Source organism: Ochotona curzoniae, unplaced genomic scaffold (genome assembly GCF_017591425.1).
Source record: "Ochotona curzoniae isolate NIBS_2020 unplaced genomic scaffold, NIBS_Ocur_1.0 scaffold_2453, whole genome shotgun sequence".
Taxonomy (NCBI): Eukaryota; Metazoa; Chordata; class Mammalia; order Lagomorpha; family Ochotonidae; genus Ochotona; species Ochotona curzoniae.
This window is the reverse complement of record NW_024467094.1, coordinates 31,460,036-31,475,553: the sequence shown is the minus strand read 5'-3', so window position 1 is coordinate 31,475,553 and position 15,518 is coordinate 31,460,036. Positions and strand designations below refer to the sequence as shown.

General features: G+C 42.9%; 1 protein-coding gene across 1 annotated transcript; it reads left to right on the top strand.

The window, feature by feature from the left end:
- Positions 1 to 2,877: 2,877 nt before the first annotated feature.
- LOC121170060 (keratin, type I cytoskeletal 26-like) lies at positions 2,878 to 9,742 on the top strand. Its single transcript, XM_041000951.1, has 8 exons — positions 2,878 to 3,318; positions 4,059 to 4,141; positions 4,770 to 4,926; positions 5,060 to 5,221; positions 5,307 to 5,432; positions 6,785 to 7,002; positions 8,748 to 8,815; positions 9,591 to 9,742. The coding sequence occupies exons 1-8, from the start codon at positions 2,878 to 2,880 to the stop codon at positions 9,740 to 9,742; spliced, it is 1,407 nt and encodes a 468-aa protein (XP_040856885.1).
- Positions 9,743 to 15,518: the final 5,776 nt, after the last annotated feature.

The window sequence follows — 15,518 nt, the reverse complement described above, 5'->3', positions numbered from 1 at the left end:
CAGTTGTGTTAAATACTTAGCTGTACTTACTATATAGCATGCTAATATCCTCATCGAACTCAAGAAATAATAATTCCATACTGAACACCAATTTACACAATGAGTAGAATGATCATCTAGGAGAAGACATATATGGATAAAAGTGATAAGAGAATTTGTCAAATCTAGCCCCCACTTCTAGAAAGAACTAAAGCATACTTAAACTTTTATACCAACTGTTAGGCTGAGAGAAATCTGTGATTAAAAGAATCCAACAGGGGCCTGGCGTGGTAGTCTAATGGCTAAAGTCCTTGCCTTGCACACACTAGGATCCCAAATGGGTGCCAGTTCGCATTCCAGCAGCTCTGCTTCACATCCAGCTCCCTGCTTGTGGCCTGGGAAAGCAGTCGAGGACGGCCCAAAGCCTTGGGACCCTGCACCCACATGGGAGACCTAGAAGAAACTCCTGGCTCCTGGCTTTGGATTGGCACAGCTCCAGCCATTGCAGCCACTTTGGGAGTGAATCAGCGGACAGAAGATCTTCCTCTCTGTCTCTTCTCTGTATGTCTGACTTTCCAATAAAAATAAATAAATCTTAAAAAAAAAAAAAGAAAAAAGAAACCAATTGATAAGCAGGTAAGTGGTGACATTTCGCAGTTATGTGCCGTGCACTCCAGGCTCTGATACAGAAATGCCCTACAATCTGTGTCACTGCTTAGCCTCCAAGTCAACTCATCTCAAGAATAACATGTGCTTAACTCAGTTCACAAAAGACTGTTAATTAGTATTTGTAAACCCCCAAGAGATACATAGATTACACTAATAATACTCTGCAGCTTCATAACATCTTTTATCTCAGAAACTCAAGCCTATTGTCTATTGCACTAACAATGTACTGTTTTCTTGTTCTACCCATGGGAAACATGAGAAAAGGATTTGACCAAGTCATGACAACATCAGTATTAAGTTCCTGCCTATGAGCATGCCTCTTAACTTACCATACACTCTTCCAAATTCTGGTTTTGGATTTATTATTTTTAAACATTTTTTGGTCCAAAAATATTCTAGATATTTTCATGACAATAATACTGGGTGTTGTCCAAAGTATTTCATGTCCATAACACTGAACAATCGGATGGGATGTTAAAATGCCGCATCCCACGTTCGAGTATTGATTCTCAGCTCTAGTTCCTGACTCCAGCTTCCTGCTGGTGCAGTGATGGTTCAAGTACTCAGGGTTTCTGCTGCCTGTACAGAAGACCTGGATCAAGATCCTGGCCTCAGCTTCAGCCAGAGGCCATTGTGGACAACTTGGAAACGAACCAAATGAATAGGAGTTTCTCGCTCCTCGCTCTCTCTTTCTCAAAAAAGAGAGAGAATATATACACACACACACACCTCATTCAGAAAAGTCATTACCATTTCAAATCCAAACTTATAATCAGTTCACCAATCAATTCATTCCATTTCCTTTTTTTTTTTTGTCATGGAATTAATTGACATAGTAATTCATTCCATTTTCAACGATAGAGACCTTACCCTGTCTGGCATGTCCACGTTATTATAATGATTTAAATAATTAACATTTACAAAATGTTTGAGCCCTTCAGACTGTCTTACACTCCTTCATTATTGGTGCTGCTCAACATTCATTTGAGACTGTTTGCTGATATTATTTTCATTTGCCTAGTAGGGAAACGAAACACAACAAGCCAGGGGAAATTCCCAAGGCTCGGGAATAGTCTCGGGATGACAACTAATCATTCATCTGGTCTACCATAAGCGGTAGTGACAACACCCCTTTCCTTCACCTGTTTCACTCCACAGGATACAATATGAGGCTCACTTCTCAAAATACTGCCTTCAATACATACATTTAAAGTTAACAACCGACAACAACATCTTCGAGTAAAACAGTCAATAATTTGGAGGTTCAGTTATGTGAATTGGTGGTCTGCTTCCAGACCAAACCACATTTTGCAACAAAAATACTTCTCCTTCAACATCACTTATTTATAAATTTTAGTGAGATTGATAGGAAAGTTACATAGGACCTCTATGACTTCAGTTTTCAACTTTAAAAAGATAGATAATGAGAATCTCTGATTTTATTAGGAAACATTTGAGCTCACCGGGTAGAGAGCAATGCCAATATTGTGGCACAGAATCAAGCCACTGCCTAAGATGCCAACATCCAATACAAGTACCAGCTTGAGTCCTAACCACTCCACGTGTGATCCAACTCCCTGCTAACATACCTGGAAAAGGCAGCAGAGGATGGCTCAAGTGACTGGACTTCTGCACCCATGGGAGAGACCTAGCTGACATTCCAGGCCCCCAGCTCTGGCCTGGCTCAGCTACAGCCATTGCAGCCATTTGCAAAGTAAACCAGCAGATGGAAGATCTTTCTCTCTGTGTCCTTCTGTCTCTGTAACTCTGCCTTTAAAATCAACAAATATATTAAAAAAATACTCAGCACAATAAAAATATTCCATTCAAATTTGTAGCAAAAGACACTTCTCATTGGACTTACTCATTCTCTGTTAGGAGAAGGGGAAAACTTGACCCTACTCCAGAGGTCAAAGAGATAAACTACACATTTACTCATATTTAATGCTGACCTTTGAGGCTATGATTTCACATTCCACCTGGCACCTTTTTCACATATAAAAAATATCCTTGGAGCCACTATGCCGCCTACAAATGGGACACTATTAAAGATCACTCAATTATGAAAAACAACAATTAGGGTACAAGTAATATTTCATTACAGATCAGTACAGATGAGACCAAAATGAGCACTGAATACTATAAAAGGCCTGTGGCACCAGCCTCTGTGAAAGGCTTTCTTGGACTTTGCTTCTCCCCAGGAAGAAGACACTCGGCTTTACTGTCGCTATGTCATTCCGACTTTCTGCTGGGTCCAGGCGGATCTGCTCCCGAGCTGGATCTGTAAGGCTGTCCAGTGCAGGGACCGGCTTTGCACCTGCAAACCTGTGTGTTGGGTCAGGGGCAGACAGCAGCTTTTCTAGTGCCTTTGGGGGCATTTCTTCTGGGGGAAATTCCTGCAGTGTTGGTGGAGGGTCAAGAAGCGGCATGTCTGCTGGCTTTCTGGCCAATGAGTTTGGCCTCCTCTCTGGGAATGGAAAGGTAGCCATGCAGAACCTCAACGACCGCCTAGCCTCTTACCTGGACCATGTGCGTGCTCTGGAGGAGGAAAATACATACCTAGAGCAAAAGATTAATGGCTGGTATGAGAAATATGGACCAGGCTCTTCCCGGGGACTTGATCATGACTACAGCAGGTACTTTCCAGTCATTGAAGATCTGAAAAGTCAGGTAAGAAATACAGCTCTGTATCCTTTATCGGCAATTTTGAGATGCGCATACACAAAAAAAGTGGAGAAAATATAAAATGCAGTCAAAAAATATGTGACATAAAATTTGTTGACACTATTTCCAGTGCTGAAGGCAGTGCCTGGCACTGAAAAATCTATAGAAGTAATAGGAGATAAGTAGTCTCCAAAGAGATGCAGACACTTCCCAAGTGTTCATAGGGGATTGACTCCAGAATCTTCCTGCAGATAACAAAATCCGTGGCTACCCAGGTCCTTTATAAAAGATGGCCTGGCATTTGTATAAATCCTACATAAATCCCGCTATAGTCTTTGAATCGTCTCTAAATTGCTTACGATGTCTGATGCAAAGTAAAAGCTACACACTTGGTCGTTATACTATATTGCTTATGAAATATAGACAAGAAAAGTCTGCAAAGGCTTTTTTTTAAAAGGCATTTTTTTAAAAAATATTTTGCACCCATGGTTGGTTGAATTTGTGGGTGGGGAATCCATGGTGCAGAGGATTGACTATGCCATGCCTTTTGGTCAAGATGATAAAAGTATCCACCTGACTCTTAAGCTCAGATATTTCTTATTATTGAAGAAAATACAGGCACTTTCCATGTAGAAAAAAAGAGGGGGTAGTTTAAGAATGCTTAATGGGATAAAAATAGAATCACATTAAATCTGTAAGCACCTTTGACTTTTGGTATTTAACATTTTGCACAATCCACCCTTTAGATCATTGCTGCAACCACTAATAATGCCAGCATTATTCTAGAAAATGACAACGCCAGATTGACCGCCGATGACTTCAGACTGAAGTAGGTGAAAAATACGGTGATTGATTATGTTCATAGTTGGATTAGGGAATATATATGATTTACCTTTAAGTCAAAATGTTTCAGTAAGGCTAGCCTAGATCAATGAAGAAATTGAATTCCAATGATCTTATAAAAATAGCTAGCCACACCTGCAAGTTTTTAAAGGTTTACTTGAACGTACATACAATGTTGACTAAAACCTGGAAAGGATTGAGAGGGATCAAAAAGGGGGTTGAAGAAAGGGAATCAAAACACAGTTAGAGAGGAGTGCTCCACAGGACAATGTGGTGAGACCTGTTCACTCATAATGTATGAAGCATATAGCAGAGAGAGACAGAGAGAAAGAGAGACAGAGAGAGAATAAGAAGGAGGAGGAGGAGGAGTTAAAAACTCCCAGCATTTTATTCATCTTTTGAGCATGCTGGATGGCAAACATCAACTAAAGACACAATATCCCAGCATAATAGTCCAAAACCAACAGGTGTCTCAAACTGTTTGAACAGTTTCCAATTGCCTAAAACTTCAAAATGGTGGACAGCACATGCCTTTCCGCACATGAAATGCCTTTTAAAGTTGCACTTCGCTGCTGCCTACGGTTACAACTCTCAAGCACCTTCATCACTTCTAGGTACGAAAACGAGCTTGCGCTGCACCAGAGCGTGGACGCCGACATCAATGGTCTCCGTCGAGTGCTGGACGAGTTGACCTTGACCACCACAGACCTGGAGATCCAGTATGAGGCTCTGGGGGAGGAGCTGGCCTATCTCAAAGCAAACCACCAGGAGGTAAGGAAGCCTGTAGTTCTGGCTTCACCCATGTCTGATTCCCTATTTCCAGCTTGCTTCCACACTCTATGACAGGCCGCCACAATCAAAGACAGTCCCCAGCTGTGGGTAGGAACACGAATCGCTTTTACAGGAAATGCAAGTCCTGCAGAGTGCATCCGGAGGGAACGTGCACGTGGAGATAAACGCAGCCCCCGGCGTGGATCTGACCCTCCTGCTGAACAACATGAGGGCCGAGTACGAGGAGCTGGCGGAGGAGAACCGCAGAGACGCTGAGGCCAGGTTTAACGAGAAGGTACTTCCGCGGCGGATCGCCCACGGATGGTGGGTTCGGTAGACAGTCACGCAGGTCACTAACCCTGTGGAAAACGACCCTTCAGAGCGCATCGCTGCAACAGCAGATTTCGGATGATGCGGGAGCAGCCACAGCAGCCAGAAACGAGCTGACGGAGCTGAAACGCAGTCTGCAAACCCTGGAGATAGAACTGCAGTCCCTCCTGGCAGTGGTAGGATGGAATGTCTGTTGAATTGCATGTGTCTGGGTGTGAGAGTGTGTGTGTGTGCCTGTGTAAATGTGAGTACATGTATATGTGGATCTGTGTGTATATGTGAATGTGTGTGGTGTGTTTATGTGTGAGTTTATATATATGTATGTGAATATGTATATATGTGTGAGTTTGTAAATATGTGTGTATGGGTATGTGAGTGACTTATGCATGTGAGTGTATGTATATGTATGCATGTGTATGTATGTATGTGTGAGACTGTATATGTACCCGTGTGGGAGCGTGTGCACGTGTCTGCCTGACTCTGGGTATTTAGAGGTTTATTTAGTTCACACTTTGGGAGACTGACAGTCCAAACTGCGTGGCGCTAGCTTTGGCGAGGGTCCCATTGACAGCTTCACAACACAGATGACGTAGATGACAGCATGGCAGGAGTGCGAGCGAGAAAGAGAGCTCACCTGGCAAGACAGAGAGCCAAGGAGTGGCAGTGGGGCTAGGGGACCAGAATCAGGCCTTTATCACGAGCCGCTGGCAGACCCCCATATAAAAACCCTGAGAGCAGCACCCTCAGTGCCCGTTTACTGCTCATCAGCTCCCTCCTCTTGCCACACTGAGGCCCTAACTTGCAGCACATGAACCCCTGGGGTACACTTAAACCGCATCCAAACTTCAGCCACGTGGATGTGTGGTCACAGTAAACAGTAGGTATGTAATAAATGCATGTGTATAAGCAAATAGATGTAATAAATACAGTGACTACATTATGTAACTATGTGTATCTAAAACTAGAAAGACTATTAAAATACATTACAAATCTCTCCAAAAACACCACTTCTGAGTCATCAACAGAAAAACTTCAAAAAGGACTTTTCTCAATGGCGAGTGTTTTTCTAATCTTCAGAATGATCATTTTTGACGAAGAATATCTAAACCTGTACAAATATTTCTTTTCACCTTGAGACTGTTTTTGTTTCTCCCTCAGAGATTTATTGATGATTGATTCGGAAGGAAGAACTTCAGAGAGGGAGAAACAGTTTAAGATCTTGCATTCACTGGCTCACTCCCCAAATGACCACAACAGCCAAGGCTGAGCCAAGCTGAAGCCAGGAACCAGGAGCTTCTTCCAGGTCTCCCAGGTGGATGGCAGGGCCCCACCTTCACAAACACATTAGCAGGACACTGGATTGGAAGCAGAGCAGCCAGCAAGCCGCAACTTTGACATGGGATGTGGCGAAGCCGATTGCAGCTTAATGTGCTGTTCCGCCTGACAGCCCCGGCATGAGATTGGTAAAAGCCTAACCTGCTGGTTTCCTTTGCATGTTCAAACCTCCCTTCCTTCGCTTCTCTTCTAGAAAGAGTCCTATGAGTGCTCCTTGGCAGAGATGGAAGGAAACTACTGCCTCCAGCTCCAGCAGATCCAGGACCAGATTGGGGCCCTAGAGGAGCAGCTGCAGCAGATTCGGACGGAAACTGAAGGCCAGAAGTTGGAGCACGAGCAGCTGCTCGACATCAAGATCTTCTTAGAAAAGGAAATTGAGACGTACTGCAAATTACTAGATGGGGAGGAGAGGTGAGTATTAACCTGGGAGCCCACCAATGAGGTTTTCACAGTTTGGTAATAAAACATCCTGGAATTTCCTATTCAGAGGATCACACCAAGAGATACCCCCCGTCATGTCCTGCAGGGTTCCCAAGTGAAGCAAAAACAGAGACAAGACCATATAGGAAGTACATGCATAGTGATACATAGGACATCAACATAAAGATAAAATATTTAGCACGGAAGCATGGCCTTCTGTGGCTTAGCGTTTAAGCACGCTTCTTAGAATAATTCCGTGTTGCTATGACTTCATGCTACCCCTACTTGCATACCAAGTCAAAGATGAGGAATGAAGATTAGGATGATTTCAGTGGGGGAGGGGACACAGTTTGGCGGCCAAGAGCAACAGACCCAGAATTGTAGCATGAGTCACCTGCTGAGTGAATCTGAGCACATTGCTTCACCTCTTGAACCCCTAGTTTCCTCGTTGGTAAAACTGTGATGACACCGAAACCAGCCTCTTACCCACTCTTGGCTGCCGAGCCTCACCGTAAGGGTAGAGTGCTTGTGATGGTGGCTTGCATGCCAAAGACACCCAGTAATCAGTAACTATTACTGTTTAGCCATGGTCACGCCATGACTAAGCTATGCCTTGGGCATCCTCCAAGGCCAAGGTCAGCCCTCCTCAGAATACATCACCTATTATCCCACTCATTTTTCCCTTCCATGACAGCACCTTTCTTGCCATGGTAGCAATAACTTCTTCCTAAAGGATTGGTTTATTTTACTTGAAAGTCACAGAAAGAGATCAAACTTGTATTCACTGGTTTGCTCCCAAAATGACTGCTATAGTCAGAGGCAGACTGGTCTGAAGCTAGGAACAAGGGGCTTCTTCTGGGTCTCCTACTTGGGTACAGGGATTTAAGGACTTGAACCCTTCTCTGCTGTCTTTCCAAGTGCTTTAGCAAGACACTGGATCAGAAGTAGAGCAGCCAGGATAGGAACTGGTGCCCAAATGGGATGCAAACACCACAAGTATAGGACTAGCTGATACACCATGGCACTTGCCTCTACAGACAACTTCTTACATAAATATACTTTCTTTCCAACACTGTAAATTGTTTGCTTCTTGGCTCCATATTTAAAATTTATTTTATTGATGTAAAAGACAGAGAGGCAGAATTCTGTCAGTTTATTCCCCAAATGCCCACAATGACCGGGCTGGGCCAGGCTGAACCCAGGAACCTGGAAGTCCATCTGTGTCTCCCAAATGAGTGGCAGAGACCCACGCACTTGCACCTTTTTCTGTGACCTCTCAGAATGTGCATTAGCAGGAAGGTGACTTGGAAGCAGAGCCACGACTTCAACCCATGCAGGCATTTCCAGTGGCATCCTAATCACTGATCCCAATGCCCAGACCAAGCTCTGTGTTTTTAGAGCACTTAGCCCAGGATTTCCACGTAATGGGCACACTCCATGCACCAGCAGCCAGTTGACTGAAACATTAGAATGAGAACGTGATGATGTGCCTACATTGCTACATGAAAGAGATGATATCTGAACACAAGGAACTTTCTGTTCACAAAAGCCCATTTAATAGCTTCTTTCACTGTGTTCAAGTCATTAAAAGCTTCCTCGTGTCCCTGAGTGTTAAGAGGAAATTGAATCTTACTAAAGCTAGAACTCTAGACCTCTTATTCCCAATCCATCAACACTGATGCGCTCCTAACTAAAAAAGGGGGAAAAAATGCAAGAATTTACCCTTTTCTTCCCAGGAAAAGCATATCCGTGTGTCCTCGATCAGATGGACCCAAGCCCGGAAACTCTGGAAATGCTGTAAAAGGTACAGAAGGCTTTTCATTTGACTCAACTCTTTTAAAGTCCTTTAGTCTTGGTAAAGAAGTCACTTTCGTTTACATCGAATTGAGTTTGTTTCTAAGTTTAGTTCTAATGAATGAAACAACGAGTGTTCATTACAATAATTACTAATATCATATTCCTATAAAACAGACAGGGAATCATGGAAATGAGTCGAATGAAAAGTGAATCCTCCCCAACATCTTTGTGCCCTGGATCATAGAATTTTTTCCAGTTGCAACGCCTTCATAAAATAGCTCCTTTATTTGAAACCACAAAAATAGGGCAAGCTTTGATGTTTCAAAAAAAGACAGCATGCCTTGCTCTAGGTTTACATTTACCTAATAAAGTTGGTTTAATTTGTGTTTCATTCATACTTTCTAAAATCACTGTTTAATATAACGGTAATCCAAAAGTTTGCAGAAAAATTGAATTAAAAGATGAATCTTAAAATTGTTTTGAAATTCATGCATAGCTTTTTCACAACATACAAGGAATTCAAGGAATTTCCGAAGAGCCTCATGGATTTCAAAATTTTTTGCATCAAAATAAACTTATTCTTAAATTCCATTTTCCATGGACATTTTTAAACTTCCTGTACAGAAGCTACTTCAGAGCCTTGCTACCTGTTGACACCAAACACGGTACTCTCTCAGTATGCTGTGAACTTATGAAAACTATGTTCCAGAAACATACAGGTCAAGATTTAATCCCTTTAGCCTGCTACAAATGAGCACTACCTTTCGTTTATTTTCTTTCAGACACGGCAGAAGAAACAGTCGTCAAAACAGTGGTTGAAGAACTAGATCAACTTGGCAATGTCCTTTCCCTAATCGTTCATTCAGTTGAAGAAAAATCCTCTAAGATCAGCAACATTACAGTGGAGCAACGGGTACCTTCTAAAACACCATAATGAAGAAAAGGTCATGATTTTTAAAAAGAGAATGAAAGAAACCCTGTCTTTGCAAAAATCCCATTCGTCAAATAACCCAAGGAAATCATTCATTTCTGCCATGTTCTTGCCCTGGAATCCTTTCAAGAGAAGGAACTCTGATCTCTTCTCAGAGTCTACTTTCTTTTCGGGGACTTTTCTTTGCCATTTCATTAACAATCTTCTGCTTGAAGTTATTTTTTATCCATCTGGTTCTTTCTTCTGTTCTGCAGCTCTAGCTCATAGGGACAATTCTCAGGATGTGCTCACAAAATAATATGTTCCACTCTGCAGTTACATTTATCTCACTTCACAACAGAATTCATTGCAAGGGCCCTAATTTCTCATCCTAAAGCTCTACTGATGGACTTTGCAAGTGACTTGATCTTGGGCTGCTAGGGTGGTAAAAGAAGAAGAGGCTAGCTGTTGATTATCAGGATTTGTTCACCTTCACAATGCCCAGTCTGGGTAGATGACCAGCAACCCTGCTGGACTGAAGCTGAATCTGCATAGCTGCTCTCTCTCTCTCTCATTGCAGCATCACATGCATCTCTTGGCCTCCGTCATGGTCATGACCAAGTGGATGTGGACCTTCATCCCTCAAGTGCAGGTGCATTTTCAGTCTTGCTCATAGTCTACCTGGTATCCTTGCTGAGCTATTTGGTGAAACAAGTTCTAGGCTAGTAGGGGGTTTTTCATTTGGGGTGGAATGAGGCTGGAAGCTCTGCTATCTCCTTGATCTCCAACTCACCCAGCAGGGCATCACCGAAGGGTTTTAACTAACTGGTACATAGAGAATTTGGGATTCAAAACGGCCTGTACACACAAAACTGGGCCACTGTAATTGCATCTCCAACTCTCAAAAATAGCCTTGATTGCCATTGCTTTCTGCTCGTCAGTAAGGTAGTTGATCTCAGCCCAGAAACAATTGCTAGAGATGGTAGATAGAGCTGAAAGACAGGGTCTTCTTGTGATGAATGGCTGCAACCATGGAGGTAGAGTTTCAATGGCGTGGAGTTTCTAAGTCAGTTTAGAACCGAATACGATTGCTGGTTACTGGATGTCTTTCTCTTCAGTCTATGGCTTCTGTCACTCTGCTTCCTTACTCTCTCATTCTGACTAGCAGGGTCTCCCCCAGGTTCTGTCTCTCAGGAATTGGAGGATCAATGCTACATCAGTTCACTGAAGACTCATGGCTGACTCGTCAGCCTACACACGTAGTGCTGGCCCTCCTTTCCCTCGTGACCACAAATACTTATCAGTTCTTGTTTCCAGTTGAGTTCCTACTCTTTCCAAGAACAATCCAGCTAAATTCTGTTTATCTGGAGCTACCCATTCCTACTTAAACAGATAACAGAACTTGCCTATCTGCCTTAATGCAAGCACAAATCATGACTCAAAAAAATGAGCTTTCAATAAAAACTTTACTCCTTAAAGCTATAAAACTTACACATTTTTCTTTGTTTCGCCAAAATCTGTATATCAAAATCTAAAAACTGAAGATTACCACCAATGATTGGCAAATTTCAAAAATGTCTATCAGACATCTTTAATTATGAGTTATCAATGATAAAAACCAAAGAGGAGGTAAAAAGAAATCCACATGTATATGAATTATAACAAAAATGTAAAATCTAAAAATAAGGTCTCCAAACATCAGCCAAAGGAGAAAAAATTATATTATGTTCAAGGGAATGAGAGTGCTGAGTTCACACCCACCTCCCAGATGGCAGGAGAATCAAAGAACTCAGAGAAATTTGAAATCAGCAGCAGCTTAATAGAAAGTGATCAACCCCAATAATAACTAGAGAATTACTAGATTAGAACCATATATGATACCGTCACACATCCACATGGCATTTCACCACAGTTTATGCATTCTATTGTTGGATTGTTTTCATATGTAGAACTATTACAAATACTACTACTGTGTTGCAAGTAGCATGTATGTGGATTTCTCTAGGATATAACCCAACTGCTATGAGTTAGGTCTGGTTTGTTCCCTCTAAAACTCATGTTAAGAGTTGGTCCCCAATGTAATAATAGTACTGACAGTGTTGGAACCTTGAAGAAGCTCTAACATCATGAAAGGACTCAGGCCATCCTCAGGGGTTTAAGTTAGCTTTTGCAGGCGTAAGAAAGTTCTCACTCTCATAGGACTAGATTAGTTAGCCAGGATGCAGGTTGTTGTGAAGTAGGGCTGACTCCCATATTGTCTCTTTGGATCATTCTCACGTGTCCTTCCACTTCCTGGCATGTTGTGAACATAGCCAAGAACCCCTAAGCAGAAGCTGAGCAAATCCCAGTTCCACATTCTGGAACTTCCTAGTTTCCAAAATTGTGATCCACAGAACACTTCTTTCCTTTACTAATTATCCAGACTGTGATATAACAACAGAAAGTATTATTATTACAACAGAAAGTATTATTATAACAACAGAAAGTAGAGGAAGACATCAACTATATGCTATCCATAAGATAACATTGTCACTATTTATAGTGATAATGACAAATTGGAAGTAAAAAGGATTTTTAAAATACATACTATACAAACACTGATAAAATTATCAATGGCTAAAACAATGTCAAATAGACATTGAAATAATAAATAAAATTTCTAAAAATAAATAAATCAATAAATAAAATTTCTAAAAACAAGGGTGAACAGTATATAACAATAAAATGATTAATCCTCTAAGAACATATAGGAGCTTGAAATACATCAAACAAAAAACTTCAAAACACTTGATGAAAAACTGACATAGTGAAAGGAGAAACAAATTTATAAATTTATAAATTTACAAATTTATAACAAATTTATAGACAAAATTATAGTTGTGATTTCAATATTCCACTTTATTAGTCTATTTTTCATCACTTTGAAATACCTGAAGCAGGTTAGCTTTATGAAGAAAAGAGGTCAATTTAGCTTGGTGTTAGAGGATCAAGGGCATGTTGCCAGCATCAGCTCAGCTCTGACAAACATCAAGGCAAGTGGCAATGGCAGGAGCAAACTCTAGAGCGAGAGAGCACACCTCAAACAGGACACCAGAGACTGATGTCCCACAGTCCCTTCCAAGCTCCTGTCTTCCACTGACCTAAGAGCCTCTCAGGGGTTCCCACCCTTTACAAATCCCCTCATGTGGAGAACCATGATTCCAATACATGAAACATTGGTGGACAAATTGCACCCACAGTGTAACACTGTCAAACTGATAGAAAGTCGGTGGGAGTGTAGCAAATGTTAATAAACTCAAGCAATGAATCTACCTGAGTTACAGAACACTCCACTCAATAGCAACAGAGCACATACTCTTCTTTTTTTTTTTAAGACTTGCATTCCCCAGCAAGCTCTTTTTTTCTTTTTTTAAGATTTATTTATTTATTGGAAAGTCAGATATACAGACAGGAGGAGAGACAGAGAGGAAGCTCTTCCGTCCAATGATTCACTCCCAAAGTGAGCGCAATGGCTGGTGCTATGCTGATCCGAAGCCAGGAGCCAGGAACTTCTTCCGGGTATTCCACGCGGGTGCAGGGTCCCAAAGCATTGGGCCATCCTTGACTGCTTTCCCAGGCCACAAGCAGGGAGCTGGATGGGAAGTGGAGCTGCCGGGATTAGAACCGGCGCCCATATGGGATCCTGGCACGTTCAAGGCAAGGACTTTAGCCGCTAGGCCACGCCTACAGGCCCCACACACTCTTCTTATGCTTACAGACCACATCTCAGATCATATCAGAAGTCTTAAAATTTTCCCGATTAAAATTAGATTGAAAATATTCTCTCAACATAATGCAAATGAGAAAAGATAGAGAGAAAATGTCCAATCACTTCAAAATTAAATGACACTTATAAATAATCCATGGTCATAGGCAGTCTTAAAAATTATAAGGGGTGGACGTTGTGTCTTAGGAGACTGAGTCACCTCAAGGGACACCCACATTCCACACTAGATTGCCTGGTTGGAGCCCTGGCTACTCCACTTCTCTGATGCAGCATTCTCCCAGTGTTCGCAGGAGGCAGTAGAAGGTGATTCAACACTTAGGTTCCTGCTATCCAGGAAGAAGACCTAGACAGTATTCCTGGCTACCAGTGTGCCTGGACCAGCCCCAGATGCTGTGGAGTCAATCAGGAGATGATGATGATGTTGATGATGATGATGATGATGTGTCACTCTGCCTTTTGAATAAATATATAAATCTTTGAATACATAAACAAATCATTCATAAAATAGAGCAACATCAGCAAAGTTCCAGTGTAAGGGGGTCTCTCACACAGACCTCCCCTCCCCCATAGCAACAATAATTTTTCCTCCATCCACAGGGAAAATGTTTCTTTGTGGAAGCCTTGGGATTGGGATAGGAGGTTGTGAAACTCCAGTGTAGTCCATAGTCTAGAAAGTTCATTTATCAAGAGTAAACTCACATCTGAGAAGTAGATCATGCTCCTGACTCCAGACCCAAAAGTGACCCTGTCCCACTGCAGGCAAGGCTCCAACCCCCTTGGCCTTGATCCGGCTATCAAAACCATCCATTAAGAAGCCCAGGGAGGGCCCGGCGCGGTGGCGCAAGTGGTTAAGTCCTCGCCTTGCACGCCTGGGATCCCATATGGGCGCCGGTTCTATCCCGGCAGCCCTGCTTCCCTTCCAGCTCCCTGCCTGTGGCCCGGGAAAGCAGTCGAGGACGGCCCAAGGCTTTGGGACCCTGCACCCGTGTGGGAGACCCGGAAGAGGCTCCTGGCTTCGGACAGGCATAGCATTGGCCGTTGCGCTCACTTTGAGAGTGAATCATTGGACGGAAGTTCTTCCTCTCTGTCTCTCCTCTCTGTATATCCACCTTTCCAATAAAAACATAATAAAAATAAATCTTAAAAAAAAAAAAAAAGAAGCCCAGGGAATAATCACACACAGCAGTGCCTCACAATACAGACCCCCTCACCTCCTCCTCAGCAATGGGCCCTAACCCTGGAAGGACCCTCTAACCCGGCCCCTGATCCTCTCTGTCACAATCTGAGATAAGTCCTACTCAGAGACCCAGAGGTAGACACATCCGTCTGAGTCCCAAAAAGAATGTTTGCCAAACGTGGTCCCACCACAGATCCTGGGATGGTCCTGAACCCCAGCCCTTGCCCCTCTCCACTACGGGCCACACAGATCTCCCAGGCGAGGGACCTGTCGGAGATCACACCCTCTTATGCCCCTTGGGCAAGCTTGCTGACCTCAGTTCCACAACAGCACTCAAATGTGGTCCCAGCCCTTCTCATCTAAGTGGCCTGAGAGCAATTCTGCTCACTCAGGGTTTCGGAAGGAGGACCAGCCCTCCACACCCTGCAGATAGGCCAGCTGACCTGGCCCTCCCAAGAGCTTCAGAAACAGTCCTGAAACAGCAAGCCCAGCCCCATTAGCTGTAGCTTGAGGTCAGTGCCGCCCACTCTGGAACCTGGAGACAAACTCATCCAGAGTCCACAGAGACTGGCCCACTGCCGTCAGGTGAGAAGGGCTGTCATCCATCTCCACCTCTTTCACCTGTGGTCACAGAGTAGCCCTGCCTGCCCGCCTGCCTGCCTTGGGAACTTTCCAAGATACATCCAGCTGTGATCTCTAAGACAAGACTAAAAACAAAATGCAGTTCTTTGTGGCTAAATGGGCACAACTGGAAACTATAATGCTAAGGGAAATGAGTGAATCCCAAAAGATTAGATACCACATGTTTGCCTTGATTTAACCTGTAATTTTTTGTTTGGTTGTTTGTTATTTTTTTG

What these genes read in the sequence shown, in the direction of transcription:
- LOC121170060 (XM_041000951.1), top strand. Translation starts at nt 2,878, where the DNA reads ATGTCATTCCGACTTTCTGCTGGGTCCAGGCGGATCTGCTCCCGAGCT. An exon ending in TTACTAGATGGGGAGGAGAG is followed by an intron (nt 7,003 to 8,747) that starts GTGAGTATTAAC and finishes TTTTCTTCCCAG; the next exon opens with GAAAAGCATATCCGTGTGTC. An exon ending in CTCTGGAAATGCTGTAAAAG is followed by an intron (nt 8,816 to 9,590) that starts GTACAGAAGGCT and finishes ATTTTCTTTCAG; the next exon opens with ACACGGCAGAAGAAACAGTC.